This window comes from Falco peregrinus, chromosome 1 (assembly GCF_023634155.1).
Source record: "Falco peregrinus isolate bFalPer1 chromosome 1, bFalPer1.pri, whole genome shotgun sequence".
Taxonomy (NCBI): Eukaryota; Metazoa; Chordata; class Aves; order Falconiformes; family Falconidae; genus Falco; species Falco peregrinus.
The window spans coordinates 125,834,130-125,861,328 of NC_073721.1; the positions used below are offsets into that span (position 1 = coordinate 125,834,130).

Below are 27,199 nucleotides of genomic sequence, written 5' to 3' on the forward strand. Positions count from 1 at the left end.
TAACTTTGTGACATCCTATAGGTGTCATTTTGGGATATGTTTATAAGAAAACAAATGTCCTTAGCCTACAAGAAAAGGAATGAACCTACTGTAAGCTTGAAGAATGTACCAGGGGAGAAAACCACTCATTTTTGAGTGTTTTCAGGCCTGCAACAAATATTTGGAGGACTGGACAGCTGCTCACATATTTCTAGGAATTTTGACATGGAACAGTTAGCCTCCAGTTCTACTAGTATTCTGCAAAATGAAAGTGGAGGGTTTTCTTTCAGTTTAAGAACAAAAAAATAATTCCCTGAGAATACAGATCTCTTCCATGCAAGTATGACACTAATTGCAGAAGATGTTTTGAGTCATGCAGGACCTTTTATCTTTAGGTTCTTTGGTTTCTGAACTAGACAGTAAGTGATTTTAGGCAGTTCTGGAATTGTTTTATGTATGCAGAAATACCTTATATTATGCCTGTGCAAATATTGTGGAATGGTAAATAAGATTGTTTTCCTGTTGTGCATTGCAGTTAATTAAAGACGGACACTGAGTAGCAGTGGAGTTGCACTTTAACTGTTGTCTTGTAATGGTATAAAAAGGCAGTAATTTTTTTGACAGCCACTGATTGGAAAGTTGCTTGCAGCTTTCTGAAAGCAAGGGATACATGCTCTGGATCAATAACTGGCAAATTTTCCATTAAAAAGAATACCTGAACAATGTTCCAAATAGCCACTGGCATCTTAATTTTCCATGGAAACCTCAAATGCTCATGTGTGGAGGACAAGTCATTTTCAGACAATTTTTCCAGACTACTTGTTAACAGTTATTGCTGTCCCAAAAGGTTGACAGCTTACATGATTGATATTTCATTTACTTGTCATCGCTGTTTGAGTAATGGAGAGGGCCATGTTTTTTTCTCGCTTTCCTCCTCTATGTTGTTTCTTTTTTACTTTTTGGTAGGAAACAGTCTCATGTATGTTTATTTTAGTTCATTATTCTAGAGAGTATGTCATATATATTTATACCGTGTATATGTATGTCTTCAGGTCATAGAATGCCACTACTAAAACGGTAAGAAAAAAGTTTGTTTTCTTAAGCAATTTTGGCCCCCAGTGGAGCAGGAGATTCTTTCACAGCTCCATAACTACTAGTACTGGTGACAGCTTTCTTTTGAAGGGATTTGGGGATGTGGGGGAGGATTTGGCATGTTACTTGTGACCCCCCTGATACAAAATAAGTCTGTGGAGTAGTCCTGACCCCTGAAAAACCTCGAGTGTTTCAAAAGAGAGGGCTTTTATAATGAATAGCTTTGCTCTGTGTAAGCACGGTGGAAGCATTTGTCACACAGTTATTTAAGACGTGGATTTATATGTTTGTCTACTAATATGAGCGAGATGCCTCCCTCAAAAATCTTGTGGTGAGATTTTAATAAGGGAAATGCTTTTAGCAGCAGGCATCGTGTTAGATGTACACGCAGGAGGCGGAACTCCATGGATCCTTAAACCCTCAGGAATTTTCTTCATAACAGCTCTTTTAACGAAAAGGAAGTTTCTTCCTGTTTTTGACATGTATGTGAGAAACAGAAGCACTGAAAAGCTTCTGCATGTAAATTGTCTTTTGTGTCCATCTAACATTTGCTACTGTAGTTCATGTTTAATCCCATTGTAAGAGGAAAGAAAAATGTTTTGTAACGGTAGGTAGTAAACTTTTGTCTTTTTGAAGTTGCGTAAGTAAAAACACTTGCATTGTGGGAAACCATTGGTGTGAGTGAAATACATGTGTTTGATTCCACAGAGACTTAGAATTTTTTTCCTTGTTGACATCCATTCTTGCCAGTTTGAGTAATAGTATCACAGAACACTGGTAACAGTGACATGCTGAAGTCTTAGACCACACTCGGCTGGTGAGAATTAGCATGAAAGTCAGTGGAGCTACACTGATTTATGCTATGAAGATCTGGCCCACAGCCAGCGTGTTTGCTTCAAAGATGTTTGGTGATTGCAAAAGAAATGTGCTTTGTGATGTGCTTTCAATATTCAACACGTTGTGATAAGAGATGTGTGGGTTATAGAAAGTAAACTCACAGCAAGGTCTGTCTCCCGCCTTGGGATTGTCTGGTTGTGATGTTACATGTCCCGTCTGGTGAGTGTTCACCCCTCCTCAGGTGAGGGTCTATTAAAAAAGGCTAATAAAGATTTGAATTTGTTCAATCCAAATGTTTATGTCTTCATTTAATGCCACTCCTTATCCTCATCCTTGTGTCACTTCTCAGGCTTCCTCATACCACATTTTCTGTCTTCTTGGGTCTTGATGTTCTCATGTACTTGCTCGCTTCTTGCCCATTCTTCGCCTGTCTTTATTGATAAACTTCCCCCCGCACCCAGATCACTCCTAGTGGGTTCCTTCGGAGTCTGAGGTCTCACTGTGTCTGCAGTGGCTTTCTAGTAATTCTGTTTTGCATACCCTACTGTGCATTAATTTTGTACGCTAAGGGAATGCACGACACCTCTGCTTATAAGGGGTGTGACCCCAGCTACCCTGACTATCCCTCATCACTACCAATTTGTGGATAATTTCCAGATTTTTTCTCCTTTGGAGTCTTACTAATTGCACCTTTTTGTTTGTTTGTTTGGTTTTTGTTTTGGTTTTTTTTGTTACTGTATTTACAGCATTTCTTTGTTTCCACATTTGACTTGTTTTCCTGGCTTCATCAGGTGTGGCAACTGCTATATTTGCTGTCAATGTTTCATTTGCTCCCTCTTCTGAGGTATTCCTAGGTTTCAAGTGGGCCTGAAAATTGCATAGTTGAGCCACTAAGAGATCCCTTTGCTGGGTATCGCAGCCCCTTGGTTGTGTTCCTTCCATGCCAGTTTGTTGTGTGAACATTGCAAACAGTAAGAAAGCATTCTAGTGGCTGATATGTACTGTGGCAATTTAAAGAAAAATAAAAATACATTGAATTAAACAATCTTAAGTGTGCTCTTACTACTTTTCATACGTTACTGAGTAATCTCTTTCTTTAATCTCTTTGCAGTATTACTCCACTGTAATGGAACAGCAAGTAAATGGACAGTTAATAGAGCCTCTCCAGATATATCCAAGAGGTAATGCTTAACAAATTCTAATCAACAATGATGATATCAGTAAACTGTTTCATCAACGGTTATGTTTTCGGGAGGTTTAAATGCACATAACATGATGTTTACCTCTTAATTTGGATGGAAGAATTCATTATTGTGGGGAGTGTAGAGAAAACTGCATTTATTGCATATAAAATAGCTAATTTACTGGAGTAAATTAGACTAACAAGAGTCAGTTTGCATAGTACATATTTAAGTACATTTGAAAAACCCATTGGTGATGGTTCTGCATGTATTCAAACCCAAGCAGATGAATAACTTAAGTTTTGGATACTTATGAAAATTGAGCTTTGTTAAGGTCTTCTAATATCATTAATCGGTGTAACAGACTTTGGGAATGTGAATGTCATTGTTCATTTTGAAAACAGGAATGTCTGTCACAGAGGCACCATCCGTGACATATTTTATTTGAGATTTGGGCACTTAGCAGCAGTATCAAAATGATCACAAGTACTTTAATAGTTCTTCTGAACAGGGAAAGATGTAATCAATTATGTGGGCTGAGGCAATTAAAAAATAGGTCATCTACATCCTGAACAAAAATCCGTAGGCAGCTAGTTAGGTTTTTGGGAACGCAGTGCTCTTTTTGAACTCAAATAATGGTTAAAAAAAGACGAATACATTACATAATTCCGCTGATTCATTCAGATGCTCTCGGTATCCAGTCTTTGAATCTCTTGATTCTTAATTGATGAAACAGATAAGGCTTAAATTCTCCAAGTAAATCTCCCAGCAATAAATTAATTGAAATAATTAAAAATTAAACTCTTCTCACTTAACTGATATTACACAAATAATCATACTATGAGTTTCCCAATTAAACATTCTAGACTTCCATTACTTACAACTCTCTGAAGTTTGAATTGGGCAATTAACAAAAGCCTTCTCAAACACATGCTAATAAGGTCTCAAAAGGAGGGTGGGTTTCCTGATAGTTCAGTACTCCTATGGAAAAGAGACTTGAATTCAAAGGGAATACGGAGGTTTATTTTTTTTTAGGGCTTAGGCTAGCAGGTCTGGTTGGGGGGGGTGGGGGGGGTGGGGGGTGCTGGGTATTTGAGCTGCGGGGCTCCAGAGCAATCAGCGGTCCAGACGTGTTCTCGTGAAGACGAGTTCCAGGACAGCCGTGAAGAGGGGAGCTGTCTTCTGCCTCTTCCCAGGCTGGGATGTGGGTGTCTCAGCCTTTCTTCTGAACCTCTTTCTGTAGAAGGTGTTTAATTACTTCCTGACAGGCGCTGTCTAAAACCACTGACCACCACTTGGAAGAAATGAAATGCTGGGCTTTCACGTGGCTTAGAGAAACTGATACAGTGGGTGATCCTAGTAGGTGGGGAACCCTTGCTGTAAATGCAAGGCAATTAGATGTATTTCCCCTTAAGCAAACGGTTCAAGGAAGTTGTGACAGGAGGTGCTTAGTAGCTGGTAGGCTGGAGTGTTCAAAGGGACGTTTTGAGATTACAAATCAGGCTTAATCTTCTTGTAGATTCTGCTTTTGGGTTGTTCCTGAAGAGCCAGCCAAGTAGATTCCTACTCCTGCTGTTGTCTCCTTTTACTGTTTGCTTTACATCTAAGGATAATCTTTGACTGTACAGGTTCAGAATTCATCTCCGTGCTGCTGAGCTTACGATCCCCATGTATTACCTTCACATTTTCACTGTTGGCTCAACTACATGCATGTCTGCTGGGTATTGCCTCATAGGTGGCTCACCACTGCTCCAAATTGCTTCAGAGCTGAGTTGCTGTTTCATCTTTCCAAATCACCTTCTTAAAACATCTGTTCTTTCTAGGTTACAGCTTTAAAGCCACTGCACTCCCTCATACCCAGACAGCCTCTAAGTTCTGCTGCTGCTCTTCTGCGGTATTGAACAAAATGTGCTTTCCTGCATATGGTTTTTTTTTTTTTCTGTCGTGTTGTCCTGCCTCTCTAACAAACGTCCCAAATTTTGTTAGCACAAGCGTTTTTCTTTCATGCCCTTTTGGCCACATCTCTCTACATACTGCAGTTTAAAGCCCCAGCAGTAACATGAGCTTTTCTGCCTGTAATTGAAGGTGCTTTCTTTTTAAGAGCTTTCTTTGCAAGCCCAGTCTTCCTTTGAGTCCTCTTCCCTTGCTGCCCCTCTTACTTCGAGGAAGCCCCCCAGCTGCTGTCTCCAGCGAACTTCTGGAAAGTCATGTCTTCCATAAAGCCTGCCAGTAGCATATATTCCTGTGCCATCCTGTGCTGCCTTGGCTATACTGTATTCACTTCCTAATTTAAAAGTCTTTAAGGGGAACAAAGATCCATTTTTTAAAGAAATGCATTGTTACTGTCCAGGTAGTAAGAGCCAGAGTTCTTTTTTTATACTGAAAATTAACTCTGTGTATTCATATACATAAACAGAGTGTGTGTGAATACATGCACACATATAGAGATATGTATCTCCTGTCTGTTATATATATCCCATCTGTGGAATGCAAAGTGAATATACCATTCAAATATGTCTCATTAAAAATACTATTCTTTTAGTATCTTGTTAAAAATGTTTATTTTAATCTATTAGAAAAAATAATACCCTGATGTATTTTAGAGTAGCTTGTTGTTTTTAATGCCCACAGTATCATAATATTTTTCTTCTTTAAGATACACGTGGTAATTTCTAATGTCATTTAAAGGCACATGGTCTGGCCCTAACTGATGTGTTTAATAACTATCATCTGTGTCCTTCTGACTAATAAATAGTTCTGTTTCCTGCTGTCAAAAAATGAAGTGAAACGCATGTGCATCAGAGAAAGAGAAAAATCAAATTCATCCCTCCTCAGACAATCAATCAAAAGTGACAGGCCCTTTAACATACAATTTGTAGGGCACTGTAGTTTTAAAATGGGAACTGTCTGTAACATGTAGCTAGAAGCCTTTGTGGCTTTAACATTTGACAAAAGCACGTCCACCAAATGGAAGAACAAGGCAATATACAGTTTGAGAGACTTCAGGAAAATACTTTCTTCTCAAGCAGCATGTCCCTCTGTAAACCTAGACGTCGTAATAAGATGCCACATTTGTTCATCTGTGTCCAAAATGTGGCATTTTGTATTGTGTTTATCCAGTATTTGGTTTCCTGAGACTCATTGCTGTTGCCCCTGACATGTTTTTTCCACGTTTAAAGCAAACTGTCTGCATTTGACAATATGACTAATTCATGATGTGTGGCAGCTGATTCCTTTAAAATACATCTTACAAATATTTCTGTTAAATGCCAGAAAAAATACAGCATGTGAAAATATAGTGACATAAGATTTTAATTTGAATTACAAAAAGAATCTGATAATTTAAGCCAACAGTTCTCTTGATTTTTTGATGTGTTTTAAGCAGAAATTAGAATTTATATTACATGGTGTCAGAAAGCTCTTAGCATTTATAAATGCTCACTCCTGCAAGTTAAAAATCCTGGTTCATAATTCCCACTCTGGGTCTTGTGAGGCACTTTTCAATCATTTCTCTCTGCTAATTTTGGTGTCACCCTCATTTCTTTTTAAAAGATTCATTTTGAGCAAATTTGTAAATGGCCCTGATGTGTTCTACAATTTAGTCAATTACTGTTTCAGCCTGCAAGCCTCCTGGGAAACGGAACATACATGGCCTGAAGGTACGAATTTCAATAATTGTTTCAGTAAAGTTAGATGGATTTGTAATGCTGTGTTCCACTTATTGAAATGTCAAATAAAACTGCACTTTCTTGCGCTCTGACAAGCAGATTTTTATTTATTTATTTTATTTTATTTTTTTTTGGTGAGGGTGGGAGAAGTATTCATCTGCTGGGTGTTGGCTGCGATATCTTTGTGTACAGTTTTATTAAAAATGGAATTGCCTTTCCTTTTGTTTTTAACCTCTGTTAATAAGGTTCCTAAATTCTAATATTCAGTTTATCAACTGATGTCTGCTACTACTTCAAAGAGTATAAAAAAAACCCCACCATATTCGTTTGATTTCAGTAATTTATCTAAGTGTGGAAAGCACTGCAATGGTATTCTTCTAGGTTGTTTGATTCATTCAGATGTGCTTATTGCTTCTGTAATCATACTCATGTTGAAATGCAGAGATGAAGATTGTGTTAAATGATTGCTTGGTGTTTAAAATGAGGATAAATGGTGGACATACCATCTCTTTTTCTGTATTATTTAACTAAGCGTTTAAGATGTAAAGATAGTATATTGTAGTCCATGAATTATATAGCCTGCTAACCTACATACAGGCGAGACCTCAGCCATCGCCATGCCTAGCAACAAGCTAATTAACCTTCATAGTGAAATGAGAAATTCATGGCAAATTACAGGTTAATTAGAATAGTGTCCTCTGAACACAAACGACTGATAAAGATCCTTTCCCTGCCCGCAGGTAAATACAAGAGCAGGGTGTGCTAATAATAGCAGTTCGGCAGTCTCGGATTCCCTTCCAAGCAATAGGTAAGAGTCAAGAACAGGAGCATATGTTTTGTTTTGTTTTCTTTTATTAAAACAAAATGGAACCTTGTGTGCAGTAGTTACTAATGATGAGATTGATGTTGAATAACTTTTGCTATGTGACTACCAGGCACGCAGGAGTGAAGTGGGGAAGACAAAATTGCCTTGATTCATGGATATTGTTAGACTCGTACTGCTTGTTTCTTCAGGAGAAGTATTTGCTGCCAAAAGAAATAAGTCTTGGCTGGGTATTTCAGATGGTTTTGTCCTTTATAAAGCATTGAAATACTGTTTGTGGGTGGGCTAATTGGTTTTAGTTAATCTAATAATCATTGTCTGTGGCGAGGTCTGTATGTTTAGGTCTTCGTTGCTTATCCTGTTCCAGGATTCTTTTGATTTTAAAACTTGATACCCGATTCAGTAGGTTTATTACTGTGCAGTAAGATTTTTGAAAAACCTGAACAGATTAGGTACCCTGTTTCATACAGTTTCAGCAAAGTTTTGGAGTACATCTCCCTTAGCTTTCTCTTTAGATTCCAGCCCTAATTTGAAAACCCATATTAACATCTTAAAATGCAAGAGAACTCATTCTCTTTTTTTCTTAGAGATCTGTTTTTAAATACTGGAGCATAAACATGAACTGTTACAGGAAGTCATTATACTCAATACTGATGTTGAAACAAATAAATAAAAAAACCACAAAAACCTGTTATGTATTCGTAAAAGAAAATAAGAAAAGTCTGGCTCCATCTTCTTCATCTAAGGACATATGTGAAATGTGGGAATAGAAATCTCCGGAGGTCCCTTTCAACCTAAATTATTCTATTATTCTAATAAGCATATAATATTACATTTATCCATGCATCAGCATGCTGCTCCCTTTTCTCTCCAAGAGCGTTTTGGAAAAAAAAAATCAGAACCGACAGAGAAGAGCACGATCAAAGACACAGTTGCACCGCATTAAGCGTGTTTGGTTGGTGAAGTGTCAGTGCCTGTTCTGGCAGACACTGCGAAGCGCTGCGGTGGTGGGACTGTCCCACAAACACTGTCTTTGCGTGGTGGGAGCGATGTGGTTCCTCATTGATGAGGAGGATGCCATGCCACATGGCTGATAGCAGTGCTGGAGTTTTGCTGCTCCAGTGGGTAGCCCCATTCAAGTACCATTAAAACCAGTTTTGATGTTCCTGTTAGCGACTTAGCTAATTGCAGAGATTAAAAAAAAAAAAAAAAAAAAAAAGCAAGCCAGTACCCTGTGTCAGTCTCCTCTGGCAAGGTTTGCCCCCATCCATTGGGGAAGATCTGCTGTGTGTTGCAATGGGGAAGATCCTGTCCAAGACGCTTTAAAGAAAATAAATCTAAATGTGTTTATGAACTGCAGTCATCCTCCCAGTCTATTATACCAGTGAACTAAATAAAGCTGCTTTCTGTTGCTGTTATGTTTGGCTTTCAGTACTTCCTGTACTTTGAGCTTGTTCTTAAAGTGCATTGAAAATGAGGCTTCTAGAAGATTCTTGTCACCTTATTTGGTGGTTAATTGCCATTCCTTTTCCGAAACCTTCTGCACTATGAGTTTTGTTTTTGAAGTAATTGAAAGTCTCTCTTTGTTTCATGTTCACAAATTGTTAGTCATGAAAGATGACAAGATCAACTTATGTTTCCTTGGAAAACTTAATTTTTCTTTAAAGTGGTCATAGGAACGAGAGGCCTATTAAAGAACAAAGCCACCAAATATGAAATCTCTGTTTTCACTGTTCTTGTTAATAATGATCTGTGATCAAGACACGTGCATATGCCTTTCAAGAATATATTATTTTGTACTTTTTTTTTTTTCCTTAAACTTCAGTAATAAGAGCAGAATGTCGCTTTGAGATTAAGTTTTGCAGACGTATTGCTACCTGGGCAGTTTGTGGTGTTGAATGCAGAAGGAACGGAGTTTGTCAGGAAAGGAGGTGAAGCAGTATTTCATGAGTGGGTGGAAGTAGTTTGAAGCCATTAACAGTTTTACCTACAAAACACACCAAGCTGATAGCAGTGGTTTGTTAAAGTTCTCTTAGTAGAAAAAAAATAATACAGGTCATTTTGTGTGGTGTAAGACTACTGACACAGGAGTAGTTTCTCCTGAAAAAAGCACAGAGACTGCAGCAGCAAGCTGACTTGGAATGGGTGCCCATGGCAAGCTGGACTCACCCTCCTCAATTTAGGCATGTCCCTGAGACGCCTAAACCAGGAGTTGTACTCACCTGCTCACCATGCCCCAATCTATGGTCAGTTGAGGTAGCGAGGCATCATGGATGGCACACCCTTCAACTGCAAATTTACAGAAATTATTGGGGGATCATGCCTTAAGGAGTTTTAAAACAGCGCACCTGAAAACTAGATGTGAACACTATTTTCCTGTTGTTTTTTGGAACACCTGGTGTGTGAAGGTATCTTTTTTTGTTGTTGTTGTTTTTTAACTGTCAATAGGTTATATCTCAAAGAGTAATATAGTCAGGTATCTAAAAAAGCTACTTTGTAAAGGCGAATAATATATGGATTTTCTTAAATGTGCATTGCTTCTCCATTTCTCCTGCCTGCAGTTTGAGGAGTAGGTATACTGAACATCAATCAGCATTGCTAAAGTTAAATCTATTCAGAATATGTAAGCGTGAGCTTAACCTGATGGCTTGTTGTTTCTTATGGTTTCGCTTTGGTTTATAGAGTGAAATAGCACAGTCATTAAAAATAATTGCCTCTTCTTTTTTTCAGCTTAAAAAAGTCTTCTGCAGAGCTGAAGAAAATACTTGCAAATGGCCAGGTAGGTGCACTGAATTGAGTCTTGGCTACGTGCACATCTCGTTATTGCCTAATACTGCAGTGATTGGCATACCACAAATAGGTGGAGAGATGCTTACTGCTCATTTAGGTGTAATGTGTTCTTTTAATACAGAACTGGAGGGACCATGAAAACCGTCATGATATGAATGAGTTATGTGTCTTGATTTACTTTGATTGGCATAGCAATTTGCTTCCCATTTCTCAAAATGTGCTAATCAGATTTAGCTCCAAATAGATTGAAGTACCTCACACATGTTGCACTGCTGCCACAATTTCAGGGAAGAAAGTTAATCAATTTTGAATAACTAAGTCAACTGCTCAGTTAGAATGACCTTCGTATTTTTTAGGGCAGTAGATCCTTAAATATTTAGCAGGTTCTTGCAAGGAACTGCTCTGTACTGTTTGGAATCACCTTAGGTTGTAGCTTATTTAAAAAAACCCCACACACCAACCAACCAACCTAAAACAACAAAAAACCCCAAAGTTAGAAAGCTGTCTTGTTACTTTCCCTTGCTGCTCCAGGCATTCAGCTTTGGGCACCCAGAAGTGAAAGTGTAACAACTAACGGACAAGTGCACGTCTGCCACAGAGTAATCGTTTCTCACCCATTTTGAGCTGAATGTATGGGCAGGCTTGCAGTAGCGTAATGACTTTAAATATACACTGTTAAATTAAACTACCTTCGAAGAATCCCAGATTCTTCAGCAGCAACATAAATATGTTTTAATGTTTGTCATAGTGAAAGCCCTTTGATAGCCTTGGAGGCAGGCACCTGTCCATTGCGATCAGGCTTGCCTGTTAGGCTCTATTGACTGAGACATCTGTGTCACTGCAAATAAAAGACTCTTATTGATTTTCTTAACTGCTGTTCACTTCCCCTCCATGTTTCGAAGGCTGAAATCTTAATTATCTCAGATGCGTATTCAGTGCCTTCACACAATGACCTCTCCAAGCCTCATTGGCATTTCATGAATCAAGTAGTTGTAGTTGAGCGTGTCAAGAAGATAAAGGCTGGTCTTCATGCTTGTCCTTCAGTATCACCTGTAACATTGTGGTCTAATAGATGAGGGTGCCCCTCTAAAATGTGAGTCGAACAGCCCGGTATTGCAGCCTTGCCTGTTTGTATCCCTTGAATACAGCTTGGAAATGTATTTTTAAGCTTGTCAGCATTCCTTCCTTGCAGACTTGGTTTAATATTCACAAATTCCTACCAGGTAGATTTGTTAATGTTTCAAAATTATAGCTAAATGATCTGTTTCTCAGGATAAGTTAAAATTATGTAAGTACCAGCAGCATGCTTCTGAACTTTTCAAGTCAAGATGACAGTTACTCCAATAACATGAATTTTTTTTTTAAGTAGAATTACGGTATGTGAGTAAAAGCCATCCTGTTTGTGATGGAGTCCATAAGCCGAATGTGGCATTTTATTTGTTCTAAGAAATATGAGTTTTGTGTGCCCTGCAGTGGATTTACAGATTTCTTTCCTGCGTAGCAGAATTTTAGAAAGATGCAAAGGTATCACACCTCTTATTATGACATTGAAAAATGTTACTTAAACCATTTTAAAAAACAGAAAATTGTTTCAATAGTATCTTTTAGTCACCCTGATCTCGTAGGAGTTAGATTGCTTTCTGTCGAGAGAAACTGCTTTTTGTTATGCTGCATTGCGCTCTGCAAAATTTGGGCACAGACCTGTAACTGGAGATAGGTTTCTAGTTGTAACTTTAACTTTTTCTCCTTTTGGGGGATTTAAGTCACACTTACGATTACTTAAATATGGGTTGGGTTATTATTTTTTATTATTTTTTTGGCAGTTTATGCTTTCAGGCATTCATAATGATATTCCTCTAGTAGTTTCCATTTAGGTTTAATAAGGAATTCATATTAATCATTAAAAGAAGGGGACATGATTCTTCAAGATAATCAAATATTGACAGGTTAGAAATAGCTTTCTGCCTAGGTTCATTGATATAGGTGATGTGATATAAATATTTATTTCTTTTCTGTCACTCAGAGTAAATGCCACCAATTGATTCAGCATTGATATAGTGTCAACAGTTCATAAGAAACATTTGACTGGCTTGTGTTTTCCGATTAGTCTCTGCTCTATAAAGTGGGATTTACTAAATCTCTTCAATTGTCTGCTCATAGAGTGTGACTGCTTTCTGAAACCATTATTGCTTCGATTCGTAAAGCAGAGGTATGGCTATAGGACTTTGCCTCTGTCAGGCCTCTACATATAAAATAAGGATTAATTGAGCATTTTGTTTTTAATGATTTACAAGAGATAGATGCTGATTTCTTTCAAAAACAGCAGGTATAAGCAAGGGATGTTTTGTTTGCTGATCCGTAATTGAAGTCTGTTTGGCTTTTTCATTAATTCTGTTAATATCGGCATCCAATCAAACTTGCTTTTGCAGGTTTAATATTCCAGTCCTTACTGTTGAGTTCATTGTTATTATGTTATCATTTTATGATTGAGAATCCAGTTTTCCCAGTAAAATAAATAAATCACCACATGTTTTTGGCATCTTTATTTGAGCCAGTAAATCACGCTTTATCTCTCGATCGGTTGCTGGCAGATACTTGCTCCACCCCAGTCTTCCTATTTCACCCTGGGTTTCTGGTTGCTCTTTGAAACGGGGCCGGGCTGGCAGTGGGTGCAAGCGGTGCAGTGTCAGAGGACAGAGCTGCTCCTGTCCCTGCCTTTTAGGGAACGGTGTGAAGAAAATAGTCTGCTTTTACCAATTAGCAAAAAGCGGGAGACAAGAAAGTACGCTTTACGTCTCTGGTTCTGCTCAATTTGTTGCTTATAACTTGCATAACTACAAAAAATTCTTCTTTTCCCCCCTCAAGAAGCAAAGGTGCAAGTGTGCGTGGCTTTGTGGATTCATTTGATTTCTCCTAAGAGTTTTGTTTAGAAGAAGATTGCTGGCAGTATAGGAAAGAGATGTTTGTTGTTACCTCAAAGACGGGAGAATTAAAGTCCTCCAGCTTAGAAGAGCAGAATTCCTTAAACATGGTGTGAGCTTTAAATTAATGAGTTCTACAGTCTGAGAAAAATTGTTTTTAGTGCAAGGGATCCAGTATAGATTCTTTACGTATTTTAAAACCCATTCATGAATTATCGTTCCTCATGAGGTGTCTTTCCTCCCCCCCGCCTTTATTCGCGTTTTCTGATTGATGCAAGAAGCAACATAGCTTTCAATAATAAAACAGATTCTAATTTTCTTCATAAACCTTGATAGTTGGATGAGCCATTTCATACCCTCTGATGATATCTGGCCCAGGTTTAACTACAACTAGGTAATAATGTAGAGTCAGCTTCTGATTTGAGGCATTTTGAATTTTCTCAGAACTCAGAGAATTAAACCTCACTGGAAGAAATGCATTGTGTTTCCTGTGAGAAACAAGCACGCTTTTTATTCAGGTAGTGAAAGGAAAGAACAGAAATTTTTGAGTTCATAACTTCTGTCCTTAAAATATATTATTTTAAATCAATTAAATATTCAATTTTCTATTTGTAATTCATGCTGAGTGTTGACTCTTTAGGGCATTTCAGCTTTCTTCCATCACTTTCTTGTTCCAGTTGAAACAAAGTTCCTTGTATCTTCACTGACATCATATCAAAGGGGATTCTTAGACGTGGCTTAGTAACTGAAGGGCACGTGTCCCCACTGAATTTTAAAAGCTGTTTCAGAAGTTGGATAAATACAGATAGCTCTGCGTGCCCTCACCATGGTGCTTGCGGTACTTGAAATTGCTAATTTGAAGCTCTCTCAGACGTGCTTACATGATCTCTAATCACATCAGAAATAGCAGACCAGACATATCATTAGGGGTATGTGATGCCTTTTAACACACAAAAATGACAGTCTTTAAGCAGCCATGCCAACTCACATAAAATATTTAACTTGGTATCCCCTAAAATTTAAATAGTTACTAGAAACATGTTAGTGTTTCCTAGGAAAATAGCTTTTCAAAATGGGATTTGCCCTATCATTTATTACTTACAATGGTCAGGCAATGGGGGAGATCATTCTGGAATAGAGAATGCATACAGCTCAGAATTTATTCTGATTAAAATATTTTTTTCAAGTATACACATGTGTTACAAAAACATCTTTAGTGATTATTTTGTTTTTAATAGGTGGTTTAGCTGGAAAAATCAGTATAACTTTATTTGTACAGGAGAAGGTTAAATTGTAGTTTTACATTTGACTTGCTCATTCAGCAATATAATAAGCTTTTATAAAAGCCATATCAGAAAGATCCCGAATTGCAGCAGTTGGAACGTGCAGTGTTTGTTACCAGTCTTCTGCTTGTATGTCTGAGGATGTTGTCATATCTGGAGAGTTGTCCCACTGAACAGAAAGACTGAAGCAAGCGATTACTTGTGTATTTCAAGGAAAATGATTTTTATTGGGTAACAATTCAAGACCTTGTTTCTAAAGATATGCTTTAGTTAAAAGGTATATAAATGAAGCACTGTGAGGCAATCCTACTGACAGAACTGTCACTCAATTAGTATCAATTATGCTGATTCCAGAATAAATCAGAAACTTTTCTAGCCATACTTAAGATGACAGTTTTCTGTTGGATTGTTTCCATTCACCTCCAACTTTGGCTTTGGTTATGTGCTGTTCTGGAGACCCTTTTCCTATCAGTATCTGTGACCTGACCCTCTTGAGCTATATTATATCATTCCATTTTGACACCTTTTATCAAACTTTAATGAAATGACCCAGGCAAACAAATTGTCATTAAACTTTCCATCACTTTGTCCCTTGGTATCGTCTTTTATAAATTGGACAGCAAATGTTGTATTGATCTTCTCGTTCTTGCAGCTGAACTTGAAATGACCCAGACTGCTTGTTGTTTATGGCCTAGAGTTGCTTTTCCTTGACATTTCCATCCACAGCATGACATCTCTTTTGTTTTTCTTTCTTTCTTGTGGAGATGAATGAACAAGACATACGGTATCGAGACATCCTCGGTCATGGCAATGGAGGCACAGTCTACAAGTGAGTGTTGAATTTCACTTAAAATTTTTGAAAATAAAATTTGACAGCGCTCTTTTATTATTACTACTTTTTTTACCCTTCATATTTGTATTGAGATGTAGGTGAGCCATTGCTGCTATGCAGAAAAGATTATAAAATAAATTTTTAATATAAACTTTTTAAGAATTCTCTTTACATATTTACAAGGTATCTGCTATTAGGTGCCGTGAGGGCTGGTGCATTTTTATTATCTTTTTAATACTTAGCTTTGAATCCCTGCTGGGTAACAAGTTAATGGTTCACAAGTGGAACTTGAAATGTCCTGGAGCATAATGAATTGCCTTCAGTATTTGCAATGCCATTATTCTTGCTGGCTTACCACGCCCTTTGCTAGCCCAGTACTGAGAATGACACCAGTGGGATGTGATGGCACCATTGCTCTGCCTTTCTCTAGCAATTCCAAATTAGTAAATGCCCCTTTTGCTGTTGCAGTGACTTCCCTCCTTACAAGCAGTTTCACACACAGGCTGATGAATATATTAAATGATAAACTCCCCCAAATTTTGGTAGTGAAGCTTATACCCTGCAGCCAGTATTAATTTTAATATTGTAAAGATTATAATAGCAGAGAGATAGTTTTCTCGACAGGAAAGTCTTTCTCATGCATAGTGCAAAGTTTAAACTACATAATGTAATATCTGGTACTTAATAGTCTGCAGTGGTGTATGAAAAATATTCCACTAGGAATTAAGAAATCCATACTTCGCAAGAAGGCCCTGAGGGAGTAATAAAGGTTTCCTCCAGAGAGCTATTTACCATATACAGTAACCCAGCATCCCATTATGATTTTGTTTATACCTTAGACATTTTAACTTTGATATTAACATTTTTTTAAAATGTTTTAAAAGCTACGGTGCATTTAGTTTAATTTCTAATTGGCTGCCAACATTGCAAAACGACCCTACTTGCAGAAGGTTTAATGAAAATGGACTTCTGAAACCTTAAAGGAACAAAGCCAGTCTTTGAATGGACTCTTCAGAAATCAGGTTAGCCTTGTAGATGGACCGTAGTTTAGAAATCTCATTGTTGTTCTTTTGCAGAAAGACATTCCCAGACCAAGGAGCTTGCAGAAACGGTGTTGTTTTCTTACTTTACAATAAGAAATATTTGAGAGAGAGTGTTGAACTTAGCTCAGTCAGTGACTTCTTGGTGTTTCTGGATTTAGAGAAGGTTGCTTCTCTTCCCCATGTATGGCTGGAGGCTCCGGGAATGGATCTTGGTTGGAGAGGCATCACAGAGGAGGGCCACACGCTCTGGTCCCTGTGGAAGGCACCTGAGGCACAGTTAGGGACAAGGAATATCCCACGGAGTGACGGAACCCGTGCACGCCATTGTTACCCAGTTTTAGGTTATTTTCCTTGGAGAAGTAGCTGAAATAAGGAGCCAGTAATGCAAAATCGTGAGCAGTGCAAGGGTGGTCATACCAGGTCATACCAAAAGTCTCTCCCCTTCATCCTGTGTCTAATAGCGGCCAAAGTGTAAGGAGTGTAAACCAAGGCAAGTGAACGTGTGCTTCACTAATGTCTTTGCCCTGAGGATCTGCTGAAAACGTCTGTTTGTCAGCTTGGGTCTGCCCTGCTCACAAGGAGCAGCTCTGTTCCGTGTTCAGTGCATGTGCCTAGTGCATACAATGATACGGTGCTTTTAGGTACAGAAGGTGGTACAAAAATATCTCATTCTTTTATAATGTTGCCACATGTGTAGTATATATTTCAGATTTCATAATATATAGAATTTGGATAAAATGCTACGTAAAGCCAAACTTACACTTTTTTACTTCTTCTTGTATTTATCGAAGGTAGTATAGTTACATGCCTGCTTTTTGTTTAATTTGACAAAAATATTTTTATCTTGTGATGAATACTACTTTAGGAAGCACGGTGAAGGAACAGAGATGTGAACACTCAAGGCACAGAGGATAATAGCGCAGGAGGGAATGCATAATACTGCTGGCACTTCTACATTGACTTGCTGCATTGTGTGGGCTGATGCTGTGATCTGCTTTGTTAAGTGGTTGAGAGTTGCGTTTGCCTGCAATCTGGGAAAGTAAAAAAATTTACCTATAAAAAACCTGAGCCCTCTTCTGTATCAGGGAAATATTTCTACCTTTCTTTTTCCATTTTATTGCGTTCATATTTTAAATTAGCAGACTTCATAGTATTTTCTGCAGTGTGAGTGTCATTCTGCACTGCTCCAGGGACTGTGCACCGTTCTTGCAAGTGGATGTTTTACACATTCCTGAAGTTTGACTTTCTTTGCAATGCAAGTAACAGCAGGATATAAATATGAAATCTGGTTTTCTCCCAAAACTGGCTTCTAAGCTATGCATGTCTCATGGATCTTCCCAAATTTATTTCTTGGTGCATTGGATTGAAGAGTTGTACCAATTCACTCTTTCATCTCTGAAGAGCCTGTTGGCTGCCATTGTAGCAGGGAGCTGGCAGTTACCATGCTGGGGTGATATGCTTTGGACAAAGCACAGACAGAACATCCTACCATGGAGCAATCACCCCTTTGTAAAAGGGAGACTGTGCTTCCTCATCGAAGGAGCGTCTGTGCTGCACAAGCCAACAAGAAATTGCAAAATGGAATACTTACAGGTAGCGGGATTGCACTAGTCATAGATAGCAGCCCACGTATATTTTATTCCGGTAAATCAATGAACATTTGTCAAATAAAATTAATTGCAAACGTTTGGCTGTTTTCCTCTTCCAGCATTCCCTGCTGTTGGTTTGTTTCAGAAGAGGCGGTGTGTAGTATTGATCTGAATCTAAAGAACGAGCATGTCTGTGTGTTATCTTTTTTTTTTTTTTTTTTTCCTTTCTAGCTCTTTATACTAAGTCATATCCATTATGGCAATGATATATTATCGGCATTCAGCAAACAAGATAGCGTGTCGCAGGTCGCTGAGCAAAAATTTTCAGCCTCTCTTTCCATGTGAATTAACTACTATTGAAATAGTTTATTGAGATTGAAGTATTGATCACTTTTCATGCTAACCTTGGCTTAAGGGGGGAGAGGGGAGGTGGTTTTGTTCTCTTTGGAAGACAGTATGTTTAGTTAGAAAATGTATTTCATTTATTTGGGTTCTTTACAGCTGCAACTGTTTTATTGCTTGGAGAAGAGGTATCTTAGCTTTATTTTTATGACAGTATAATTATACTTCAGAAATACACTTGATTACTGTGTGTAGCAAAATTGTTCCAGTATATTGGCTTGGCCAATATTGCTATACAAACAACTTTTCAGTCAATTGAGTCTGGTAAAAAATCAATACTTTATAGCAATATTTCTAGTGAGAACTTGCTGAATCTATATGTTTTTCCTGTTCTAAACCGAAGGGATTTTATAGTTGTTTGTCTTCTTATTTTTCCCCTAGTTTTTGATACGCTATTATCTTAATTAAGGAATGGTAACAATTACAGAATTAGATACGGCAAAACCAGTTAATTTCCTTGCTTTTAGATTGTCTGTATATTCAGAAGTATGTGAGAACATATGAACAGTCCCCAACTGTATATTGAATATACAAACAAATCAGAAAGCAAGAATTCTTCCACTGGTGTGTAGTGGGAACCGTGTACCCCTGTCTTGAGTAAGATTTGTCAAGAAAGCGATAAAATCTGCTGTAGCAAAGACTGAAAGCACCTTAGTGTCCTTCTCTTCTGTTTACCAGTTGTAGGTAGTTTACCTCATTAACTGGGGTTTCCACTTTCCATGGAGTGTTATAAGACCAGTTCTGTGAATTTTTGGAAACTCTCAGCTGCCATTATTTCGTGGAGATGTGCATCTTTCCTGACAAGAGGGCCCCAAGACTGTTACACTGGTAGATGAACAACCCTGCAGTTCTGTAACAGACTTTCTAATTGTTTATCAACTATTTTATAGAAGCCGGTAGGATGGAGAATGAATAGTTTGGGCTGCTTCACAGCAGAAGAAAACAGCTGTGTATCAGTCCATCTATTGTATTTACTTAAAATGTGTCTTTGGAAAAAATCATTCACAGGTAGGTCCAAAGGATGTTTAAAATACGTGCTTCTGTGCTGCGTCTTTTAGCTCCATCGTTGGCTGCAGAGCTCTCAGAGACTGTTTTGATAGGATTGCTCCTTTTTTACTTGAGTGAAAGACGGTTGGTATTTTGGTTTGTAATAGGATGCGTGCACTTTGCCAGCCAGTCTCAGAAGTGTATTTTTTAGACCTAAAATCCTTAGTTGTATATATTTTGAACCTAAGCATTACAAAGTAGAGGTATTTATCTCTGGCAGGTAATTATTCTGTGAAGTCTCTCTCACATGGTATAGAATCATAGAATTGTTTAGGTTGGAAAAGACCTTTAAAATCATTGACTCCAGCCATTAACCCAACGCTGCCAAGTCCACTACTGAACCATGTCCCAGGGTGCCACATCTACATGTCTTTTAAAGACCTCCAGGGATAGTGACTCCACCACTTCCCTGGGCAGCCTGGTCCATCCTTGACAACCCTTGTGGTGAAGAAATTTTTCCAGTACCCAATTTGAACCTCCCCTGGTGCAACTTGAGACCGTTTCATCTTGTCTTGTTGCTTGTTACCAGGGGAAAAGAGACCGACACTCACCTCTCTACTATCTCCATATCTAAAGTATCACTATTTCCTTCCTTTATATACAAGCAGAAATAATGTTTTTCTCTTCTTTCATGTTTTCTTGTTTTTGCTTTGCCGTCATAGCTAATGAGAAGGGTGATGTTCAAGGAACTGTGTTTAGGGGATGGTATAGCCTTCTGTGTGCCTGGGATTTTTTTACAATGTGTGTTGTGTATGGTTTGTAAATCTTTTTGGATTCTGTTAGAGGACTCTTCATGAGCAGCAAGCTATAACGCTTTGTATACTGAAATAAACATAAAGCCCCAATGACGCCGTAATTAATTTGTGAAGTTACCTAGTGTCTGGGGGAGAGGGAAGAAAAGGGAGAGTTGGTTATCATCTTAGCAAAATGCTGTTAAACCAGACGACTTCACTTTAAGTTGAGTAATTGGGAGAGAAGTGGCTGTTGATGATGTACCACCCAGAAGAATTGTATAGCTAGGGAAAATACGGATAAATGCGGAAGCTTAATTTGTTTGAGCAATTTACTTGAGCAGTTTTGCTGTTCAGTTGAGTTGTACATTCCAGCATATGCCCGTTTCTTTATTCTCTATCTCAACCAACCTTGGGGTGCCCCATTAGCACATTAAACATAGCGCGTGGCAAGACAGCTGGGAAGTTGCTATTTCTTGCAAGACAGCCTGCAAACTGTGCCTTGCGAGTATATTGCACATGCTCTAATATTAGCAGAGAAAAGAGTTCTGGAGCGAGGAAGCTGGAGATTTAGCAGTGTTTGAGAGTTAAGGGAGGTGGAGATGATTTCGCTCCCTTTGCTGGAGTGGTGATGGAGTAGCCATTGCCTTGAGGAGCTTTGGCTCAGCAAGGTTTGCTCCTTCTGGCTTGTCCCGTGGCTCGAATGTGGGACACTGGTGTTGTCATGAAGGAGCCTCCCTCAAGCAGGTCTCTGCAGTCCCGGTTTGTTCTTTAGAAGCGGTCACTATCATGCTTCTCAAATGCTGTGGGAAGCCAGTCTCATCTAAGCAGAGCAGTTGCTCTCCTCTGTTCATTGGTTTCCGTTTTTCTGTATGAATATGCAATCCAGTAACAATCATTTGCCCCTCTTTTAATTTCACTTATAGATTATTTTGGCCCTTTTGCAAAGGGGGCTGGTGTCACCGTCTGCACAGGGCAGAGGGTAGGTGAAGACGGAGGGAAGTTATTTTCCTGAGGTAGCAAAGCGGTGACAGAAGCAGGAACGGGTCCCGTCTCTGCAGGTTGGCAGCCCGGAGCGCTGCCGGCCGACCCACGCAGCTTCATTGGGGGTGTCCTTGCCAGGGGAGGTTCTCACTACGTTCTGTACACATCGCTTGTCCCAGCCTGGTGCTTGATGCGGCTCTGAAGAAAGGACCTGCAGGCAGGTTCAGTGTTTTGTTTGGCGTTAAACCACATCTGTGGCCACCTGAAGTCTGAAAATTGCATCTCCCTGCATTCCTGTGTTGCAGTTGTGGAGGCATTTTCCTTTATTTCCTTTCCCAGACTACATTCATTCTCTGTTTCTCTTGTTTTGCTTTATGTTTAGTCACACTGAAAAGCATTGGCACAATAATAGCTGGACTAAGTTAGAAATACCCAACCAAATTTCTGCATATTATCATTGCAGTTTAAACAAGACTGACCAGTGATTGCTGTTCACTTGTTTCTTTTGACCCTGGCTATCACTTGCCTGCCTCATAAAATCTGTTATGCACAAAAGTGCATAAAATGAAGATAAAGTACCTCCTTCAAGTCTGACAAAAACCATTCCTTTGCAGAATGGTAGCTGCAGTGAAAGTAAATAAATGAATGGACAGCAATCACAGCCTAGTTGATGAAACTGTTCAATTAAAGCACAGGCATTTACATGGTGTAATTTCCCTAAATTGCCAATGAGCCCCTTTAGACACAACCAGTGTTCAAATTGATTTCAGCATTGATTTTGGCTGAAGCTGATAAATTTCTGCTTGTTAGTTAAAGTAATTTTGCAGAAGACTTTGTACTGCAGTATTGAAGTGTTCATTTAGCTGATGGTTAAAAGAGGAGTTATTTACAGAGGGTTCTACTGTTGTTCTGAGATGGGACAATTCCCCGGTCATCTTTTTACTTTTAATTTTTAAGCTTCAGTATACAATCAATAGGTTATTGAAACTGATTAAAATGTATCCAGCCAGCTGCCTATGGCTGTTTAATTAGAAACTGGATGATTCTTAAATTAAAGTTGGTTTTGTTTGCATTGTATGCCCATAGCTTGGAAGATTAAGCAAATAGTAATCCTGAAAATTTGAGTTTGTTCTTGTTACCAATGCGTGAGGTGCTGTGTGAGCTTTCTTAGCGGCTTGCCCCAGTGCGGGCAATATAATCTGTTTCTTGGTTACAAATAACACTCGGCATAGCAGAGAAGTGTGGAATTCCCCACAGCCACTCTATGCCAAGCTTATAGACACCGACTGTTCCCTAACATAGAATACTTTTTTAATAATGCTTTCGCTCATAGATGTGAACATGAGATGATAAGGGGCAGAAGAATGTGTATTTATGTAGGAGTCCTTTTTTACCATTGTGCTGCCTGTGTTTCAGACTCTCTCCTTAATCTCTGTTTGATACCTCTGTGAAGAACAGCGGGTGTGACAACACCAGCGAGGTTGTCGTTGATTTTTCCATTTCTTTTCACCCCAGACTCTTTGAAAACACTCACTCAAAATGCTAAAATTTAACTGCTTAGATACCGCACTGGTCATCATAAGGATTAGCCAGCCATACCCAGCTCTGACGTATACCACCTTCCCTGTACGTCACGGCAGCTGTTCCAATGGCGATGGCAGGGCACGGTACGAGAGGAGCAATGCCAGAATTGTTTCTAGCACATTGCTGGTGACGATGGTATCTCAGTGCAGTCCAGTACTGAATGGAGCGGTATAACTAACCTCGCGGTGTTTGTGCTCTCAGCCTGCTCCTTGGAAAGCACAAGCTTCCTACTGGAAACCGAACCATGATTAGAAGAAACCACTTTTTCAGCTATTACGGTGAATACCTAGAAAACTTTTGCTTCTTGGCACAGTTCTGTTTTCTTACTCTTGGTGATTACTGAATTACTGAACAGCTCTGTTTTTCCTTAATAGTTGTTATGAACACATCTCTTGTGAACAAATGGTTTCATAGCACAGAGAATCCAGCTTTAGGTCTTCTTGTGGAGACATGTTAGCATCTGAATTGCCGTCACCATAGGATGTGATGTCCTTTTTAGCTCACTCTGTTGCTTCACATTTCTTCCTAAAACTGTGATGGGTTTACTTTATACTGGCAGACTTTATGCTGTGTCAGAGAATGCCTGTCCGTGTCAGTCTAAGCTTATGACTGCTCTGCTCTCCTTTGTCCTTTCAGCTAGTTTAAAGCCAGCCGCTGAAATACATTACTGTGTCTGCATCTGATCTGGGTTGGTCCTGTGGTAGTGAGTGACCTAGTATGGGTGCTGGTGGCACCACAGCCACCTCAAACAGTGTCGAGGCTAAGCCCCCTCCGTGTTTAGTCCTTTCTGTCTGTACGTGCCTCTCTAGGGAATGGGGGCTGAATTGCAATGGGATGGGTACAAGGAGAAAGACTTGTCATCCATTTTTCAAAGGGTGACCCTGAGCTTTTGGCTGCAGTGGAGAAGGAAGACTCGTGTAAGTGGTAACAGATGGAAATAGTAGTAGTAGGTTACAGCATGAAAAGAGGTGAGGGATTCATTCTGCTGTGCGTGGGCTTGGATGCCAGAACTGCCTCTTTCCCACAGAGATGGGTTAAGTGAGACATTTTGCTATCCGGCATTTTCTTTATGCAGTTTCTAGTGCCAATTTTGCTCTTTTTAAAAGTTTAAAATTTAGATACAAGTATTTTTTGTTTGTTTTCTAGTTTAACAACAAATCATTTTGCAATCAGTACTCAAGCATCTGTAATGGGATTTTAGATAGAGGAGAGGTTGGCGTAGATTGCTGTTTGAACTAGCGCAGTCCCCATAAAAGCTCCTTTTTACAACTGCTGTGCACTTTGGATTTCCTGTTTTAACAGCCAGAGAGTCAGGCTAATGTGTTTGTCTATTGCAGAAGGCAACAACTGTCAAAGTGTTTATTTCCTAGAAACAATTTGAATCTGTTTCTTTAGATGGCCATCAGAGTACGTGACAATTCTGTCATTAGACTGCCAGAGTCTGACCAGGAGCACGACAGACAGTGGCACTACTAGGAAAAAAGAGCGGAAAAAAGGAAAAAATTATCAGTAAACCAGATCTGTGGTGATTTGCTGCATATAGTTTGCAGCTGGTGACTGGCATGTCATTCTGCAGTGCATAATACTTAGAGAATTGTATTCATCTTGTGCGACACTGATGCAGTCATTTCGCTTTAGGTTATTTCTCACAGGGCAGGAAAACGTTGTTTGACTTCATTCGATGCCCTTACATCTGAAGGTGCTGCTTGCTACAACCATAGCATTTTGTGTTAACTTTCTAACTCAAATCAGAAACCCAGGACTTCTATGCCTATGTTCGTTTCTGTTAGGAAATACTCTGCCTCAATCCCAAAGAAAAAAAAAAAAGACCTTTTGTATGTGTTACTCTGTGTGCTGAGTGAGGGGGGTGTCTGGAGGGGTTCCTCTGCAGTTCCTCAGCGCAGTGAGCTGACACAGGTAAGGTGAAACAGGACAGTATTTGTGACTCTGAGTCAGATGGTGTTTTGATGGGTTTTACATCAATATGTAAATTTTAAAAATTACGTAAAAAAAAATATTGTAAAAAATTTATGTAAAAAAAAGATATGTATGATGAGTGCATACCAGGGTGTGAAGCAGAAGGAAACATATCTGGGAGAAAGGACCTGAAGTATCTACTTCTTATTTTTACTTTGTGGCCTCAGGTTGCCACCTTGGGAAGTGCAGATAGTTAGGAGAAACTTCTTCGCAAGTGAGATGGTGCGGCACTGTAACAGGGCATGAGAGAGGGAGGGGATCTCTGTCCTTGGGGAGAGGTGGACAAATCTAAGTCTGTATTCATCCACTGCTACAGTCCCGCTTCAAGAGGGACATAGGATTAGACGGTGTGCAGAGGTCCCTTTCAACCACCCTTTTGTCCGCTGAAAGCATCGTTCAGCAGAATGACACCAACACTTCTTGTGAGCCAGTAGAGCTACAGCAGATCCGAGTTTGTGGCATTAGCCATAAGTTTCCCTGGTACCTCAGCGAGAGGGGAGCATTACATCCCTGCATCCTGCGGTCACATCGCTAACGTAACAGTACTGCCAGTATATAATTTTGTCATATTTGCTGATGTGAGTTATATTTCTAGAAATAAGGGAACGGACTGACTCATTGGCATAGCAGACAGGTCATGGCTTTCCCTTGAATCATTTGGTCTTGCCAAGGAATATCTTATTGATTAGAATTTTTTTTCTGTGGCTATTGGGGGAAAAATAGAAAAATATATCCTGGTGGCCAGGGTGAAAATGAGAAGCAGGATCTTCTGCGTGGTAGGCTGCTGCAGGCTTCCTCAGTGCTTTTTTGCATCAGCATTAGCAGCATGATATAATTCTAATGAATTCTTGCTTCTTAGTATTGTGTTTATTTTACATTTGGAGGAAAGAGTAAACTCAGTTTGTAGTAAAAAGGTTTTGTATATGTTAGGAAAAGCTGTTTGAGAAAGCTCAGGCCCCTTTGCATACTCAGTCCATCCTTCTGATGTGACTGTCCTCAAGTCACTCGTATGTGGGCAAATGCTTTACAATTAAAAATTAGAAAACAAATTCAGAATTGCTGTTTCTCTTGAGTGCCTGCATGTGGAAAGCTGAAGGTTCGTTCTTTGCTTGCCATGGAAGAAATTATACCACAATCACAGCAAGTAGTGCAGCTCCCCACTGTGCTTTTAGGTAAAATTTCTCACAGGAAGAATATAAAATTGTTAGTCTTAGCAAGTTGAAGGAGGGAGAAATTTTTTGTTTGACTTCTAAGCTGCTTATTAAGAAGCTTGTGCATGTTTGTTTCATTGGTTTTATTCGTTTTCCTTTTGAACTAAGCAAGTAGAAACTCACCATATTTGGCATGTGAATTTTTTAGCTTTGGTTATTAGGACAGGCTGTAGTTTATTCCATAAAGAGATTTGAGCTAAAGCATCTTATCACCTGTGGTTATCTTCGCAGTAGACCTCCAGAAGAACAAAGCAGACAATGTGAAATTCAGTTACTTTTTTCTTCTTTTGAAAGCAGAAACCAGCTGCTTCTGACGCTTTCATTTTTAAATTTGCTTTCCTGTAGAAACACATCTTATATACGGGGGGGAGAGATGCCGAGGAGTTGGCAGTTCCCCCAAAGCCCTATTCTAGTTTTCCATGATATCGATTTTTATTTTCTGGAACACAAGGGATGCACATGCCATGCTCCACAGTCCATCAGAAGTTTTTCCGGCTTAGCTGGAGGGCTTTGTTCAAGCAGAGTGCGCGCTCGCTCACACCGTCTTTCTTATTCCCCAAAATAACCCAGCTTTCGCCGCGGAGCTGGGCAGGCTGCCTTTGCGGCTCTCCCCGAGGGGCACTCTCGATCCTCAGAGTTAGAGGGAACAAAGTTATGCTAAAGGACTTGGCTCGCATGGGTCCCTTCAGGGCTTTAACTGTCTAGGGATATGGTTAATAGTCAAGGTTAATAAAATATTTGACACAACTGTGCCAGTCTTGCTTAGAAACTGTTCAATGTAATAGATGTAGGGGGCTCAGAATAACGAACTCCAGTGGGAATGTGAAGGAAGAGATTTACATTTCTTTTCCCCAGTGGGAAGGTTTCGAAATCCGCGGTGTTTGAAGTCTGCCTATCCTTTCCTTACCCAACATGTGGTAGCTTGAAGCCAACCTCTGTGCATCACTAGGAGAACTTCCCAAAAGGAGATGTCGGCCGCTTCCCCCATCTCACAGATGCCAGAGCAGGGGGGAGGGCAGGCCCCCCAAAGCTCACCTTCTCCCTACCTTTCAGCTTTCTTGCTCCATTTTTCCTCTTTCTTGGAGCTTGTGCAGTGCTTTCTACCACACAGCCTCTGTTGCTGGAATATTGTTTTTTTTTTCCTGAGGAGGTCTTTCCTCCATCCTCCCTGAAGATTTCTTCCTCCTTTTGTGAAACCCTTAAAATATTTGTTGGGAGAGCTACT

The 27,199-nt window shown here is 39.4% G+C and overlaps 1 protein-coding gene across 5 annotated transcripts in view; it reads left to right on the forward strand.

The window, feature by feature from the left end:
• Positions 1–27,199, forward strand: part of MAP2K5 (mitogen-activated protein kinase kinase 5) — a 140,839-nt gene that overhangs the window by 15,205 nt on the left and 98,435 nt on the right. For all 5 annotated transcript variants that reach the window (XM_013297336.3, XM_027783355.2, XM_027783356.2 and 2 more), the window contains exons 4-8: positions 3,020–3,089; positions 6,708–6,748; positions 7,498–7,565; positions 10,311–10,359; positions 15,339–15,403. In XM_013297336.3, the coding sequence (XP_013152790.2) occupies positions 3,020–3,089; positions 6,708–6,748; positions 7,498–7,565; positions 10,311–10,359; positions 15,339–15,403 (293 nt within the window). The remainder of the gene's footprint in view (positions 1–3,019; positions 3,090–6,707; positions 6,749–7,497; positions 7,566–10,310; positions 10,360–15,338; positions 15,404–27,199) is intronic.